Source organism: Scleropages formosus, chromosome 24 (assembly GCF_900964775.1).
Source record: "Scleropages formosus chromosome 24, fSclFor1.1, whole genome shotgun sequence".
NCBI lineage: Eukaryota > Metazoa > Chordata > Actinopteri > Osteoglossiformes > Osteoglossidae > Scleropages > Scleropages formosus.
Window position 1 is genome coordinate 12,328,031 of NC_041829.1, and position 17,011 is coordinate 12,345,041.

At 42.8% G+C, this 17,011-nt stretch overlaps 1 protein-coding gene across 1 annotated transcript; it reads right to left on the reverse strand.

Moving 5' to 3' along the window:
• Positions 1 to 666: 666 nt before the first annotated feature.
• LOC108918837 (inactive phospholipase C-like protein 1) lies at positions 667 to 16,837 on the reverse strand. The gene is made up of 8 exons (XM_018726421.2): positions 16,127 to 16,837; positions 12,215 to 12,820; positions 9,509 to 11,173; positions 7,928 to 8,290; positions 5,273 to 5,476; positions 4,193 to 4,268; positions 2,823 to 2,932; positions 667 to 2,344 (listed from the first exon to the last, which is right to left on the reverse strand). The coding sequence occupies exons 1-8, from the start codon at positions 16,289 to 16,291 to the stop codon at positions 2,162 to 2,164; spliced, it is 3,372 nt and encodes a 1,123-aa protein (XP_018581937.1). The 5' UTR covers positions 16,292 to 16,837; the 3' UTR covers positions 667 to 2,161.
• Positions 16,838 to 17,011: the final 174 nt, after the last annotated feature.

Genomic DNA, 17,011 nt, shown 5'->3' on the forward strand with positions numbered 1-17,011 from the left:
ATAAATAAGGGAAGAAAATGCTATTAAAAACTGAAAATCCTTAAAAATTCTTAACCATTTGTAACACGAGGAGCCAGCGTATACAATATATGCTACTTTTATCATGTTTACCCCTACAGTTTGTGCCATAGTTTACTAACAGTGTTCGTTACACTAGAAAATTTTACCCCAAATTACTTAAAAGTTATATAAAAATTTAAGTTGCGAAAACATATATTAAAGATTTAAAACAAAAATATATTTCTCATTAAGCAAAGTTATCAGCTCCACATTAAATTTATAGAATTTTAATTTGACTTTGCAACACAGCAAAATGAGAAATAACTCGTGTGGAAGGAGAGTGTGAATACTCCTGAAGGAACTGTCTGTATGGATGTATGCGCAGCACTGCTTGAAACAATGCGAACCCCTTTTATGTCTTCATTTTACCACAAAATCGTTATTTATTCAGAAGCAGTCTTTCTCATGTGACATAGTAAGTGTGATTATCAATGTTCATACATGGAAATCATGTGTCTACGTAAAAAATGGAAGCAGTGCAAGTGCAAAAATAATTGAACCCCGAGTTGCACTGGTTAAACCAAGTAAGTAAGTAGAATCAGGTGTGTAAATCATAATCATTTGTTCATTTTATGTTTCTTTTAAGATTTAAGATTTAGATTTTATAAGTTTATTTTAATATTTTATGATCTAGGGTTCACGTGCTTTCAAGCAGCACTGTATGTATGTCCGTATCACTCATGAATGGCCATTGTACTGAGACGGAACTCTGACACAGATTGAGTATTACCAGGTAGTAGTTAGTAGTTAGATATTACCTGGTGGTTTGGCATGGCTCCCTTTTTCCCTGGCTGTGTTATCACCTTTCACGGGTTCTCGTATGACTGCTAAGATGAATATATTCTGTTCACCTGCTTCATCAGTCAAGATCCTGAGAGTAAAAATCCACTTCTGCTTCTCCCAACACACTGAAGTCATAACCCAACCCTGCAGACCCCTCCTCTGTCACATTTGCAGGATTTGCCCATATTTCTCAACACACTTTAGAAAACTACTAGCCCTGACAATAGGGTTATTCAGCTTGGACTACTGCAGCTTCCTCCTGTCTGTATTCTAGCTTCTGCCATCAAGCCTGTCCATCTGATCCAGGATGCATGAGTTTTGTTTGACCTGCTAGAGTATTCCCCATATATGCTTTCTCTACTGGCTTCCTATGGCTTTTGACATTAAATAAAAGACCCTGGTCAAGGATCTTATGAGTACTACAGGGTCTGCTCACTCCCTATACCTCAACAAGACCACTACAATTTTCCACCTCTTACTACTTGATGGTCACACACTCAAGAGTTCAAAGGTCCATAGGTGTTGGATAAAATGTGGGACACTCAAGAAACACCTAAAAACACATCTCTTTTGGACCACTTCTCTCCCGATCTCCCAACTGCTCCAGAAATTTTCTTCATCTGTCTCACCCAACTTTGTATTCCCTTTCAGTTTTACATGTAGCAACTAGTGTAAAGTGCACTAACAAAAATAGCGATATAGGAGTAGTACTAGTCAAACTAACTGTGCTTTGATTGTTTCTCTGCATCTACTCTCCTTTTTGTTTCGGGTACATTATTTTACTACTCTCTGGAGGTTGTAAAATTGTTTACTCTGAGTTGATTTCACTTTGGTGAAAAGAACTTGCTAACTGAATAAATGTAAATCTAAATCAAGTGGAAGGTGAGTGCAGATCTAATTCTGCCATTCAATCTCTCAGCATGGAAAATTCTAAATATGAAATGCTTAACGTGCAGTATGTGGTGAAGACGTGTTGAACACTTGACCATCTGGTGACCATCCTCTTGCTATGGTCATACGCCTACACTGGTGTGGTTGAGTCAATTTTCTGTAGCACGCAGAAGGAAGTGTGTCCTAATGTTAGCTTCTTCATACATTGTGTGAGTATGGTATTATTAGGTGAAAAAAACATAAGAATATGGTCATTAGCCATGACTATACTGGGGGAAAACACATGAAGTTAGGGTAGGCTTTTTTCTGTTGAGCAATGGATAATGTATCTAATGCTTGTAGTTTCACATTCATCTGAAAGGTATATTTTAGGACCAGGTGACCCCCACCCTTTCTCTTGCTGTCCCATTGGACTATAGGAGTAAGCTCAAACGCACCCATTCTCCTGTGCATTCCCCAGGAGGTACTGGCTGCTATAACTGGAGTGCTGAGAGGACATGCAGAAGGAGTCAAGGGTGACTTTCAGTCCACATGCTTCTGCTGCCAAGGTTATTTGTTGCAGGGAGTCCAGTGCAACCATTTTGGCTCTTTGCAATAGATCACATTGTCCCTGGGACAGAAACAAAGACTTTAATGCTGATATTGGATATAATATGTAACAACAGGGGACAGCTGGTAGGTTAGTGCTACTACCTTTACCCTTGGACTCAAAGGTTGTAGGTTCAATTCACACCTCATGCTGTAGTACCCTTGAGCAAGGTACTTGCCCTAAGCCATGCAAGTAAAGAATTACCCAGCTGTATAAATGGGTGAATAATTGTAAGTTGCTTTGGGAAAAAGCCTCAGGTAAATGTAATGTAATGTGCCTTTCTTGTTATCATTTTACAGATGTTTATTCAGTAATTTTTACTGCTTATAATTTACGAACCTAAGGAATATGATTACTTTAGCTAAACAATTTTTATGTTAAAAAACTGAAAAACGTTTAACTGAAAAAGAAAACTTTTAGGAGACAGTTTTTGTCACAAAATGCCAAATATCCAAGATACAGTGGGGTCGGTGTTATTAATGTGTATCGTCATTCATACCTTCAGAATGATGATGTTCCAGGTAAAATTCTCTACTGCCTTGCATTGCCTATATCCCCTCATTCCCTCTTTCTGTCCCAGCTTTGCCAGGTCCTTGTGGAGTTCCATTCCTATTAGAGCAAGATCGCAAGATAGTTGCTTCCTGGCTGTATAACCACACCAGCATATTTAACATGGTTCAGAAAATACAAATAATTTCCAAACTTTTGAAACTGAAGTGCGAGGGATGTGGTGGTGCAGCAGGTTTGGCTGGGTTCTGCTCTGTAGTGAGTCTGGGGTTAGAGTCCTGCTGGGGGTGCCTTGTGGTGGACTGTTGTCCTGTCCTGGGTGTGTCCCCTCCCCCTCCACCCTTATACCCTGTATTGCCGGGTTAGGCTCCGGCTCACTGTGACCCCACTTGGGACAAGTGGTTTCAGTCAATGTGTGTGAGTCTGAAGATGGTTTTGAATGATGTCAAACAGAACAGTGAGCCATGTTGGATTGTTCTTACTTTTTGTTTTACTTTATTTACTAGTCTTATTATTCATCATAACATTCATTAATTTTATCCTTTAATAATTACTGTGATCTGCATAGTGCAGACAGTTCTAAAATAAGAGTGCCTATGTAACTTAGTAACTTTCCACAGACCAGGGGTAGAAGGCTAAAAGTCCTTGACTGGATTATATTATGAGAACATATAAATAAGATGTTTAAGGCTGTATTAAAAAGTGAAACAGAGGCATGGGACCAAGGAGCACACAGGACACATGCAGAAGACACACAGGTGTGTTAACTCCAGTGCAACCCCCATGCCATTTGAAAAATGTGTGCATACATCAGTGATGGATAACACCTGGCGAAATTCTACAGGACAGTAATAAAACCCTTCTTAAACATCTTTGAGACTCCGGAGAACCTTGAATTGTCTCAAACAACATCATTTCCAACACCGGGTGGTGTCTGGTTTGCATTCAAGAACAGATGAGATGGATTTATAAGATTTAACCACACCTGTGTCTTTATGAAGACTTCATTAAATGCACAAAAACTAAAAAATATGGACACTAATTTATCAACTAAGTGAGGAAACATTGTATTAATCTATGGAGTTAAATTATTTCCCTGGGTGAAATTCTCTAGGTGGCATATTCATATTCATATTCATATTAAATGGGATACTGGGTGGTATGTACAAACACACAAGATCATATATTATCTGAACTGGTTTTATGAATACCTTTTTTTGAGATTTATGTCTTTTTCCCTGTTTTAAAATCAAAGTCATTACTGTGTGTAATATCCACTTGACTCGAAGCATGGCTTATTGCTGTTCTTTAATGCATAATCTGATGGCTTAAAATAGACACAAATACATATCAGTCTCTCACCTTTTTTCACCACCTCTGAGATCTGGTCCTGTAGCCCATCAGCATTCTCAACCAGCTGCTTGTGTGCTGAAATCACCTGAAATGGTAGTAGTATGAGAAGAGTGATTAACAATGACTTCAGTTTGCCATTGCTTACAGGTGTCACGCTCTTGCTCTCAGTGCCAAATGAACACATATCAATGACACACTGAAAAGTGCATACACTTTCGTATAGATATTTCCCTTACATACAATATACTGGTTTTCCTTGCATAAAGAGTGTAATTCATAATGAGTATAAACTCTTTTCCATAATTTAAAACAAGCAAGACAATGACAAATTTAACCTGTCGTATTAGAAGAAGGTCATGAGACCGATGGCAATGGGTGTATTTTTAATCTCCCAAATACTGTGTCACTTCACGTATTTATAACTGAGAAGCTAAATGAGAAGTTTCTCCGTGAAAAACTACTCAGCTAAAGGACATGTCATTATGAAAAAAAAAAACATAACACATATTTGGAATACAAAATGTGTATTAAATAAGTATTTTTCCAACTTTTGTGTCCATCCATAAGAATAAAAACGAACAGTAAATAATTATTTAATATTCAAGGAATATCCAAATAGTGGCTGGTCATAAATATTTGAAAGATGCCAGAAATTTTAGTGAAAGAGTTTTAAAACAAGTCTTGAAGCAATGGCTCTGAATAGTCTGCAGTTTGAAAGCCTTATACTCAGCATCAGTAGAAATAATTGCTGTCAACACATCAATTTGCCATAACTGCACAACCTACTCTGATTTTTTTTTTTTTACGTATTGTTTAAATAAGATAGCAAAGATTTCTTTCTTGGAAGAAAGGCAGAAAAAAGGGGCTTCAAGCACCTGTGGCACAGCAGAGTGGTCGGAGCTGCTGCCTTTAGACCCAAAGGTTCAATCCCCACTTTTGGCTGTAGTACCCCTGAGCAAGGTACTTACCCTAAATTGCTCCGGTAATATTACCCCACTGTATAAGTGATGAATAATTGTAAGTTGATTTGGAGAAAAAATCTTACAGAACATCTTATTTCGTTTCTCATGGGCACAGACGTGCACTCACTGCTTCGTAGGTGGTGAGTAGTCTGTGTACACCTTCAGGCACGTTCCCTGGTGTATCTAGGTACGGGTAGCCATCTCTCAGGACCAGGCTGGCAGCCGGGAACCCCTCAGGACCTTGGAGGCGGGAGGCTAAGATCTGGATGCACTGCTTCATATTAGCTACTGGGGGCAGCCCACACTGCTCTTTCAAACTGACTGTGGCGCTCTGTAAACACACACACGCAGAAGAAGTCTGAAGAGCCTGCAAGGGGCACTTGGGATGCACAACTGTGGTTCTATAACCAAAGAACGGATACCTAGCACCAGGGTCAGCAACAGGAACCATACAGAGAAATGTGAAACCAATCAAAATTTTGAAAACAATCCAGTTTCCACTGATCTGATAAAGCTTGTAAACATTCCCAAACTTTCGTGGCAAGCTGGAAATTTCAGAACCACTTGTCCCTTACGGGGTCACAGGGAACCAGAGCCTACCCGGTAACACAGGGCGTAAGGCCGGAGGGGGAGGGGACACACCCAGGACGGGACGCCAGTCCATCACAAGGCACCCCAAGCGGGACCTGAACCCCAGACCCACCGGAGAGCAGGACTGTGGTCCAACCCACTGCGCCACCCGCAAGCTGGAAATTGAATTTCTTAAATGTCTTTTACCATTCTTCTCTTTTTTTGCATTATTGATTTTACAACCCCGCGGCGGATTCAGCCGGTGCCCGCTCTTTGGTGGGTCTGGGGTTCGAGTCCTGCTTGAGGTGCCTTGTGACGGACTGGCATCTCGTCGTGGGTGTGTCCCCACCCCCTCCGCCTTGTGCCGTGTTGCCAGGTTAGGCTCCGGTTCGCCGCAACCCGTCTTGGGACAAGAGGTTGTTGACGATGGATGGATGGATGGATTTCACAACTCTTTAAACGGTACGGAAGAATGAATCCATTTCAACAAGTCTGTTTTTGAAACAAATTTGTTTTCTTAAAAATGAACTTAAAAGTTAAATTCAACATCCTTATCCTACAAACTGACCACATGAGGTGGCAAATGCTATTTTATAGCCAGACAATTTTGCATTTAATATTGTAGGACCGGGGGTGCGGTGGTGCAGTGGGTTGGGCTGCAGTCCTGCTCTCCGGTGGGTCTGGGGTTCGAGTCCCGCTTGGGGTGCCTTGCGACGGACTGGCGTCCCATTCTGGGTGTGTCCCCTCCCCTTCCGGCCTTATGCCCTGTGTTACCGGGTAGGCTCTGGTTCCTCGTGACCCTGTATGGGATAAGCGGTTCTGAAGGGGGTGCGGTGGCGCAGTGGGTTGAACCACGGTTCTGCTCTCCGGTGGGTCTGGGGTTTGAGTCCCACTTGGGCTGCCTTGCGACGGACTGGCGTCCCGTCCTGGGTGTGTCCCCTTCCCCTCTGGCCTTACACCCTATGTTACTGGGTAGGCTCTGGTTCCCCGTGACCCCGTATGGGACAAGCGGTTCTGAAAATGTGTGTGTGTATTGTAGGACCATAATCTTGAAGGAGGAAGCAGAACAAAGGAGCTGGGAGGGAAAGAGAGGTCTACAGATAATGTTTTTCTGTTTGATAAGATCATGATGGTATGAAGAAGGCTGCATTAAGTAACTCTGAATAGAGCACATAGAAGATTTTTCTGAGTCTGTTCCTGAAAGACAATTACTGGTTCCTATAATTGGAAGTGTATCAGGTGACAACCAGACACACTTAGTAATTCAGGATACAGCAAGTTGATTGGTGGCTAAAGAACAGGGGATTTCTGCCTTAATAAAGGCAGATTCTTATCTTAAATTCTCTTTGACTCTCAACACCAGCAGCATCCTCAAGAAGGCACAACTGAAAGTGTTCTTTCTCAGGAGGCTAATGAGGAGGTGGGCGGCACGGTGGCACGGAAGCGCTACAGTCTCACAGCACCTGGGTGGTGCGATATGATGTGAGTTTGATCTTCACTCAGTCGGTGTGGAGTTGGCATGTTCTCCCCGTGTCTGCGTGGAGTTCCTCTGGGCGCTCTGGTTTCCTCCCACAGTCCAAAGACAGGCTGCTCAGGTGGATTGGTGACCAAGTCACCCATAGTGTGTGAGTGAAACTGAGAGTGTGTTTTACTGATGTATGGGTGAGGAACTCATTGTAAGTGGTGTATATAGCAGTAAGTCACCTTGGGTGAATAAGATGTGAGCTGATAGCACTACATAGTGTTACATCTACATCTTTGGAAGTCATTTTGGAGAAAAGCACCTGCTAAATTAAGTAACGTAAAAGTAACAAACATAATGAGGTTTGGGGTAGGGGAAAAAACATGGTGAAGCACTAGCACTACACCACCGAGGTTCTCCTGACGAGATACATCACAGACAATCTTCATGGATGTGTTACATCCCCAGTATTGCAACACTGTACTGGATTGTCTTGTCCTTGCACTTCTGCTTTGCATTGCCCTATACTATTCTGGCCTGCACCGTTATTTTTGTTTGTTTATAACCTTCATCAACAATGTTCATGAGTAGTGTGCCCTTCATAGGTCATTACAATTAAACATGACTATCATCTCAACCACTCTCATTGCTGCATCCAGGTAAAAACTTTTGGCAGGTGACAGATAAGCTAAGTAGGTAGTAAATTTTCTCAGCTAACCTCCAGCAGTTAGTTGTCAGTGAGGCACCTACCTGGACGTTTACCCGTAGCTCTATGGCCTCTGTAAGGGATTCTTTTGCAGCACAAAAACTGTCATCCAAAAGCTTGATGCCCACATTGCGCAGGGTTACATACTCGCGGTCTTGGTGTGAACCCCTTAAAACTGATAAGCTCTTTGCATGGGCCTTGCCCCCGCCACGACGGTTGGTGATGGTCACGTGGATGAACAGGCTGGTGCATGGCAGTACATCTCCTTCCCGACCAAGGAGAGGTACAGTGCGGTAACCGGGCTGGATGCACTCAAAGACGACACTGTATTGACCAATGAAGTCATCACTGGTGCAGCTGTCATCCAGCACAACAAAGCGTAGGATGGCCAGCTCCGGCATGTTTACCTACAGGGGATGAGAAGGGGTGGATAGATACAAAGGCACATGAATACATACACACACACACACACACACACACACACACACACACACACACATACAGTGCTGCTTCAAAGTGTATGAACCCTATAGGGATGGTAATTATTTTTATATAAAATACTAAAATTTTCTAGAAAAAATTGTACAAGCATAAAAGTAAACTTATAAATTAATAAATGATTATGATTTACTTCACCTGATTCTACTTACTTTTTTATGCACCTGCACTATTTTCATTTCTCTACTACACACATGATTTCCTCTAAGCAAAAGATCCAGAAATAAACATCTGGGGACCCAAACACCCTGGATGCCCACCCTTTTTAGGCAATTCAGTGTGTGTGAGGATGGGACTGGATTGATTCCACTGTACATGCTTCCTGTTTACAGCACATGTCGGGTGTTCATGAGTATCGATGATCAATAATTACATGACGAACATTGCAAATGTTTATGGAAGCAATTAGCACTGCTATAGGAGCTAGGGGAGACTACATTTTTCTGTCATTTCAAATTACTTTTAATGTCATTACTGTAACTGGATGAGTATTTTTATTTAAAGTAGCTATATCCAAGAATTTTTCCTAACCTGCATAGCAAGTAAAATAGGGTATATGTCTATTACTACAATTATTGATAATACTAGTATTACACTTTTTGATTGTAAAGAGACTAAACCAAAATGAAAGTGGCCAGATGTTAACAAATGTTGCACATTCTAATGGGATCAATCACACACACACACACTATTTGAAACCGCTTGCCCTGGGGTCGGGGTTGTGGCGAGCCGGAGCCTAACCCGGCAACACAGGGCGCAATGCCGAAGAGGGAGGGGACACACCCAGGATGGGACGCCAGTCTGCTGCAATGAACCCCAAGCAGGACTCAAACCCCAGACTCACCAGAGAGCGGGACCCAACCAAGCCCACCGCACCACTGTGCCCCCCACTTGGGATTAATCAGTTAGCATCAAATAATAGGTTGTGCAGACAACTTATATTTTATTTTCAGTAATTTTAAAGTAGATCCAATGTTAATGTTTAAAGTTTAAAAAAGATAATATAATGCCCAGGACAGTTAACACGGAGGCTACCCACGACTGTTTTGAGCAATGCAAAGGGCCAACTGCACAGTAGAGTTTGACAATCAAGTCAGCCATGGTTTATTGGATATTGATAGTCTCACCTGGAACTCAAAGGTCTCATCAAAGAGTGGGCTGTCCTGGCCAGCGGTGTGGGTGTGCTGCTCAGCATAATCAGCAGGCACACCATGCATCTCTAGCACCACGTAAGGATTAATGACATTATTCTTAGTATCTGATCCTTGAGGTTTAGGCAGATTTTGAGCACTGATCACTTTGACACGCAGGGTCTGGGCTGGCATGCCAGGCACAAAGCCTTGGGAGTTGGCAGTGAAGTTGGAGACATCCTCCCGAAAGATTGTGGGGCAAAGAACAAAGCCACAGCCTCCGTTCTGGGTGAAGCGAGCTCGGTCCAAGTCTAGCATAGCCCCAGGGCTCTGCCTGTTGAGTGCCACCAGCTGACAGCCTAGCATCCAGAACTCCTGCAGACTGAGGTTGCTGGAGTCCTCATGCGGTAAACTGGGCGGTACCCGTATCAATGCTGTTTGGGTGAAGGCCACCAGGTCCTTTGGAATTTCACTTGCCATTCTGTTTGCCTGTACTTTTCCCAGGGAGCAGAGAGTCCAATACGTGGTGTTCTGAGGGGTAGTGGCGTTGGGGGAAACTAGCACACTGCTGGGGGTGGTAGACCTCTTTTGCTTGGCTCTGTGGTTACAGAAGTAGGCTATTCCAGAATGCCTCAAGGCCACCAGGTCAGACAGCTCCTTACGAAGGTGAAAGTGGCGGGGCCTTTGGAGTGACAAATTTCTCAGGGCAACACCCATCTCCTCCTCTTCAGGGAAAGACATCTGCCGGTCATCCGGTGGTGCTCCTCCTAAAATATCCTCCTCTTCCTCTGATACTTCACCTTCTGAACCCTCCTCTTCCTCTGGAAGCTTCTTACCTACCAGCAACACCCGCCCTTTCAGTTCTTCTGGAGAGGGAAGAACAGCTGCAAACCCCACTTTTCCTATAGCAGATGGAACTGCAGGGATGTAGAGGCGGGTTCCAAACACCCTTTGTAAATGTTCTGCGAGGACTTGTTGCTGGGCTGAAGAACATTGATGGCTCAAGAGGATCAGCAGTGGGTAAGGTGAAGTCAAGAAGGCATATTTGTTTACAAATTCCAGGGCACTACATGCAGTGGTGGGTGGTGTAGGTGTTTTGTCAGAGTTTTGTAGGCCAGAACCATGGCCCAGCCACAGCACAGGCTCATTCTCGGGTCCGTCTCTAACACTCAGTTCCAAGCAGCGACAACCAACTTGCAGGGCTTTCATCAAGCCCTCTAAGCTGTCCCCCCTATGGAGATGGTCCTCCGACAGATAATGGTAAGATGCACTGATATAATAGTGGGGGAGTGGCAAGCTCATGTTCTGGCACACGTGCTGGTGCTCAGGATCAAACAGGTGGCACTCTGGTGACTGCAGGTAGCGAGCCAAGCCATCAAGGCTCAGTATCCCTTGTTCCCGGCCTAGCGCAGATGGCTCAAACTGCTTCACAATGGCCAGGCAACCTTCAGCTGTGGTATGAGCCACTCCCTGCTCCGTCTCTAGGAAGAGTTGTAGGTCTTGTGCGTGTAGGCATTCACGGTCCTGGGAGAGCTGCACCAGCAAAAAATACACCTCAGGTCTTGTGCAAAGCTCGCAGTATGCCTCCTGGAACTCCTCAAGGGTCACATGGGAGGTCAGCTTCTCCTTACTGCGTTGCATCTCTTTAAACTTTAGGCGGACCTGGAGGCAGTCAAAAAGAGGTATACATGGGAACTTTGAAAGATAACCAAGTTTACTGACAAATTTACCCATAAAAAACCGTCACTGAGCTTCTTTTTAGTCCTTTAACTTCTTTATTACATGGTGATGGATCATTATTTTGTGTACTTTTGTTGTATAAACTTTTATTTAACTGTATCTGGGCTCTTTAGTAGTGGGGCGTGGTGGCCCAGCAGGCTTGGCCTGTGCCTGCTCTCTGGTGGGTCTGGGGTTCAAGTTCTGCTTCAGGTGCCTTGTGACGGACTGGCATCCAGTCCTGGGTGTGTCCCCTCCCCCTCCAGCTTTGCACCCTGTGTTGCCACGTTAGGCTCCAGTTTGCCACAGCCTTGCTTGAAACGAGGTGGGTGTGGGGGGGCATCTTAGTATTCTGTTATGTTATTATGCTGTATTTGTAAAGATTTATTCTGTTCTCAAGGTTTTCCCAGAAGCTACAAGTCATGGGTGCTGAAGCTCCAGTAAAGGTCATAGTGTTGTGAAAGGTCTATGGTGGATGGAGGGTGGTAGCCCAAGCAAGATAAAGACCCACTGTAAGGGAAGAAATGGGTAGTAGCTAAAGAATTGCACTTCATGGTTCAAGTCCCAGAAAGGCCCCCTTGCGACTTCTTGAGATTCAGCAATATTTTATTTGGGAAAATTTAGAAAATTTCACCGTATTAGAAAAACTTTGTTAAAACTATAACTAAACACTAAGCAGATACAATACATTTACACACATACACACATATTTACACTTACATGCCAAAGACTTCTACTTTTTTAGAATAAACTGTCACACTTTTTTTGCTAATTGCAAACCTCCTTCTTGCTGCTATGCCCATACACCATGGTACAGATCTTACTTGAGTGTTTTAACATATGCAAATGGTGCAGTTTCTCTTGCTGAAGATTAACTTAAATTACAATGGAAAAGTTAAAGAAGCTTTATTATAAAATAATCTTGATCCCATGTTATATCATGGCACATTATTTAAAAATTAGGTTGAAAAACAAGGTTTCGTCTACCTTGGCCTCCTTAGTTCCAGGACAAAGTCTGCAGATGGTCGCAACAGCTGTGTCTTCGGACACAATGCCATTGCCATCCTCATCGCTCTTGCCAAACTCGGCAGCCAGCCAGTCGTACCGTATCTTACTTCCAAGGCTGTCTTCTGGGCCCCCTCCATGGGCATGTTCTGGTTGAGTCACCAGGTAGCATAGACCTGTCACCCAGATGTTGGCCACATCAGGTGAAAGTGCCACAAGGTCAAGGGACTGGTATCCATCACCGTGGATGATGGAAAAGGCAGCCTCCTCAGGCAGCTGCTCAGCAGGACCATGGTGTCGAAAGGTGTCAGTGGTCTTGCCTGTGCGCACTTCATGGATTTTGCTGATCTGTAGGCGTGCACGCTCACTGTTCTTCTTAGAGGGCTCCCAGCACAGGCAGGTTGAGTCTGGGTCTAAGGTGTAGAAGCGGCAGTAGATGCGGGAGTTTGGACGCACCTTCTTTAGCTCACAGCCACCTTGCATGAATGCCAGGCAGTCTGCCACACTGCTCACCTTCTTCTCTGAGGACATGCTGCTGAAGGATACGGTCTTCTTCCGTCCAGAACCAGCCTTCTGCACTGTGTGGTCCTAAGGGTAATTGAAAAAGGGAGCAGGATGAGAAAAATTAATTAAGTGTGGAGGCGCTGAAAGAATTGAAAGGAAAAATCCATTAAATTCAAGGGACATCAACTGTATATCAAAGCAGATTGAGGAAATAATTTTACTAATAACCACACTTTTAGTAACAACCCTTAGCAATCCCTCTTCAGATCTTATTTTTTTATTCCATGGCTGTGGATCATTATCATTTGTTCCTTTATTATATAGTTAATCTACTTTGTGTGTGTACTCTATTATACCATAACGTTGCATTAGCTTCTGCAGGACATTCCAGAAGCTATCGGTCATGAGGGTTAAAGCTCCTGTAATGAGTCTGAGAAAGAAGGCACAGTGTATGTTCAAATGAGACAAATCCCCAAGCAGAGAGAGGGTATAAAGCTTTGCACAACTCTGCAAAACTATATGGGATTGATTTTATCCAGCATATTTTTCATTTAGGGGGGTGCAGTGGGTTGGACTGGGTCCTGCTCTCTGGTGGGTCTGGGGTTTGAGTCTCGCTTGGGGTGCCTTGCGACGGACTGGCGTCCCGTCCTGGGTGTGTCCCCTCCCTCTCCAGCCTTTCGTCCTGTGTTGCCGGGTTAGGCTCCAGCTCCCTGTTACCCTATATGGGACAGGCGGTTGCAGATGGTATGTCTGTGTGTATTTTTCATGTACTATAGCTATACCCAAGACTTTTAGAGAAAGTACTCAGTGATAAATATAGGTGGGTGTTTGTTATTATGTATTTTGTATACTTAGGGTGAGACAACCAGATGCTTAAAAACACGATTTATGTCATCAATTGGTTGTTTCTCTGTGAACAGGAAAATGTAAATAGTCAGTTAAGAATAATCACTTTTTAATACTTTCTCCAACTCACTCCTTTCTCTACTCCATTGTTTCATTCTCTTGTGGCACCTGTAGCATAGAAGTAACAACTGAGATATTTCACTCTCGTGAGTGTAAAGCACACACTGAATTGGATGTTAAGTTTTTTTTTTTAAATTTTCAGTCATTTGAAAGCATACTTTAATCTTGTTTCATTTTAGTAAAAGATAATATAATTGTCCTGTTCAAGGTGTTCCCTGTCTCACAACCTGTATCCTATGTTGCACATTATTTATTTGCTTCATGATAACTTGCAAGAGTTTTGAAGATTTGGTTATGGGACAGCAGGTAATGTAATGACTATCAGCTATCGTGTAGGCAAGCAGAAAAAAGACAGTGAAGCAGGATGGAAGATGGCTAGTGGTCAGAGTTTTAGAAGGTAACCAAATCTGTGCAACACCACAGTAGTTTCGGTATAGAAAACCACTGTATTTTTTCATCATTCTTTCCTTCTGAACCACCTGACCACTGTATGTCCTGTGTCTTTACCTTCTTCTGCTTTTATAACTATTGATTTTCAAGGAATTAAAGCAGTAAAAGCATTAGATAGTACTTCGTGAGGGCAGCAGGTAGCACAGCACTTTGGGTTACCTCTCTGCAGTATGAAGACCCCTGGTTCAAAATCCCTCTTCTAATGTAGCATTTTTAGCAAGGCACATACTCTGAACATACAAATGGGCAAATCATGGTACAGTTGCCTTTCTAACATTGTAATGTGCCGTGTAAAAAGGCATCGGCTGGACCTTCAGTAGGTATGTTTAAAAATGATCCAAGATATTAACTCCCAGATAGAAAGACACCCATACTTTGCTTCATGACCTTCATGTGATGTGGTTACTCAGAGACCTGAGAGGAGATCTCAGTGCACTGTGGTACCATCAACTGCGTGACACTGAGAAACACTGCTGATATTCATCTCCCACAATAACCCAGGCACACTAGCATATTGTCATTATTCTTGGAAAGCAGCCAGGGGTACATTTTACACAAATCATTGTTACAAGCGGAGCATTACTTCAGCATTTGGGAGGAGGATGGAGAAACATTGGAGGAAAACAAAGAGAAGGAAGGAAATCAAAAGAAGAAATAATTTCAGGGATTCAAAGACATGGAAGAACGAGGATACTGTTACAGATGTAGTACAACGACCAAGGAGTAATGGAAATAATGGAAATAACGGAATAATGGAAATAAAATTTCCGGAGCAACTTTCATTACTGTGCACAACAAAGCTACATGGAACTGGAGACCTGGTCAAAGATGTGTTCACTGCTGTCATCAGTCCAGTATATAAAGTATTCGTAGACAGAGAAAACTAAATAAAATTGATTTTTACTATTCTGATGGTGACTGTGCTTTTTTCACAGATAAATAAAGAATACAAACTCAGCGATGTGCTTCAAGACTGTTATTACTTTACAGTATGTACAACGTTGAGGAACGTCGATGTGAGGTCACTGCAGTCGACAGAAGAGACACAGGTACCACAGTGATAAAAACTAAGCTTTAAACCTCAGCACTGCCTCTTCAAGCTGTAGAAGGGGTCCCGGTGTGGAAAACCACTGAAAAAAGAAGTTGTCTGAATTCTGTATATTTGCTCATTCTGCTCATGGTACAACAGCAAGATCTGGTAATGAGCAGCTTACAGACAGAACTACAATAACTGGGAGTGCAGCTGTCAGGTCACAGAACAATGGAATCGTCACAGCTACTCCCAGTTATTGCAGCAGCGAGAATTTATTCAAGAAAGTGGAATTACAAAGATTTTGTAATACCATGTCCATATAGACAATGTGCTGCCAGTGATCTTTCTTGATAAGAACTGCTTCTCAAGCCATAATTTTGACTCATTATGCACATCAAACAGAATGCATATGAACTTTTCTGTTCACCCCCCCATCATACAGAAATCTATATTTGTAATATTCCTCACTTTTAAGGAGGGTTCAGTGAAAGAGGTGACTGAATGGCAACCACTTTTCTCTTTATAAAAACACACAAGAGACACTGCTAGACAAATATTAAAAATAGTCCTCAACATAAAAAGAAAGGAAGCGCTTTTTTCAGGACTTAAAAAACTGAAAAAAGTCATTACACGTGTAACAGTGTTACATTAAGACCACTTGGACTCATGTTAATTATTTGCTTGTCTTTTATCAAAAACTAAGCCATTTACAATACACAGATGAATATGTTTACTGGAGTAATTCAGGTTAAATTCTTTGCTCAAATGTACTAAACTAATAGTGGTGAGTGGAGGTGAACAACAACCTTTGGCATACAGTTCACTACCTGATGCCCCACACATGTCAAGATATATGCACCACATACTGAATATATTTCAGTAATAGTCTCTGTACCAAAAATATCTATAATTATTAGTGAAGCTGATCATCTGACCCCTACCTTTATTATGCTGCTACGCCGTGGAACTGCCTTCATCCGCTCCTGCTGTAGTGCCTCAGAGTCCTGCTGATTGCTGGAGGGCTCTGTCTGCGACATCCCTCCTGGATGGAGCTCCTGAGCCCCGGCTCTGCTCCGCTCGCCACCGCAGCCCTGTCGCTGCCACATAACAAGTGGGGCCGAGTCCAGATAATGATGAGAACAAGTGCACACTAGCGACGTCCTAGGTCTATAAAATCCGTGTCTCTTCGATTGTCCTCTTATGGTTTCTTTTCAGAAAGCCTTTGCTCTTCAAGTGGGATAACAAGTGCTCAAGGTACACATCTGCATTCAGAGGTGATTACCCTGGTGGCCAACGTCCCAAGAGATACCCTTATACCAGATTATTTTTCACAGTAGTTTTAATGGACGGTTAGAGGAATCACACAGCTATGGTTACAGTGCTGAGTCATCTCCTCTCACCCGACTATATTGTTGGTACCATAAGATCCTCTGTTGACGGTCTTATGTGTGGGAAAAAAGATTACTAGACACATGCTTATGATTGTGTCATAAGAATATTTTTATCATTCATTTTACTTATCAAGATACCAAAATCACAAGGATTCGCAAGCAAAACTCAACCTCTACTCAGAAAACAATCCTCCATTCCTTAACTAAAGCTTTTTTAGAAGTAAAACTGAAAGAGCTACGTGTTTTTGAGATTTCGTTTTATCCGTCACTCCACACCCTGCAAAAAGGTCCTAAATGCCAGGAATTGCTCTGTGCAGATGTGTAGCTTTTACAAAGATCTCCTCGATCTGCAGTGCAGGCACCAAAGCCACTCACTCCTCCCCACAACCCTGACTGGTGTTACAATCAACCTATCATTGAAAAGCTTATTTATGA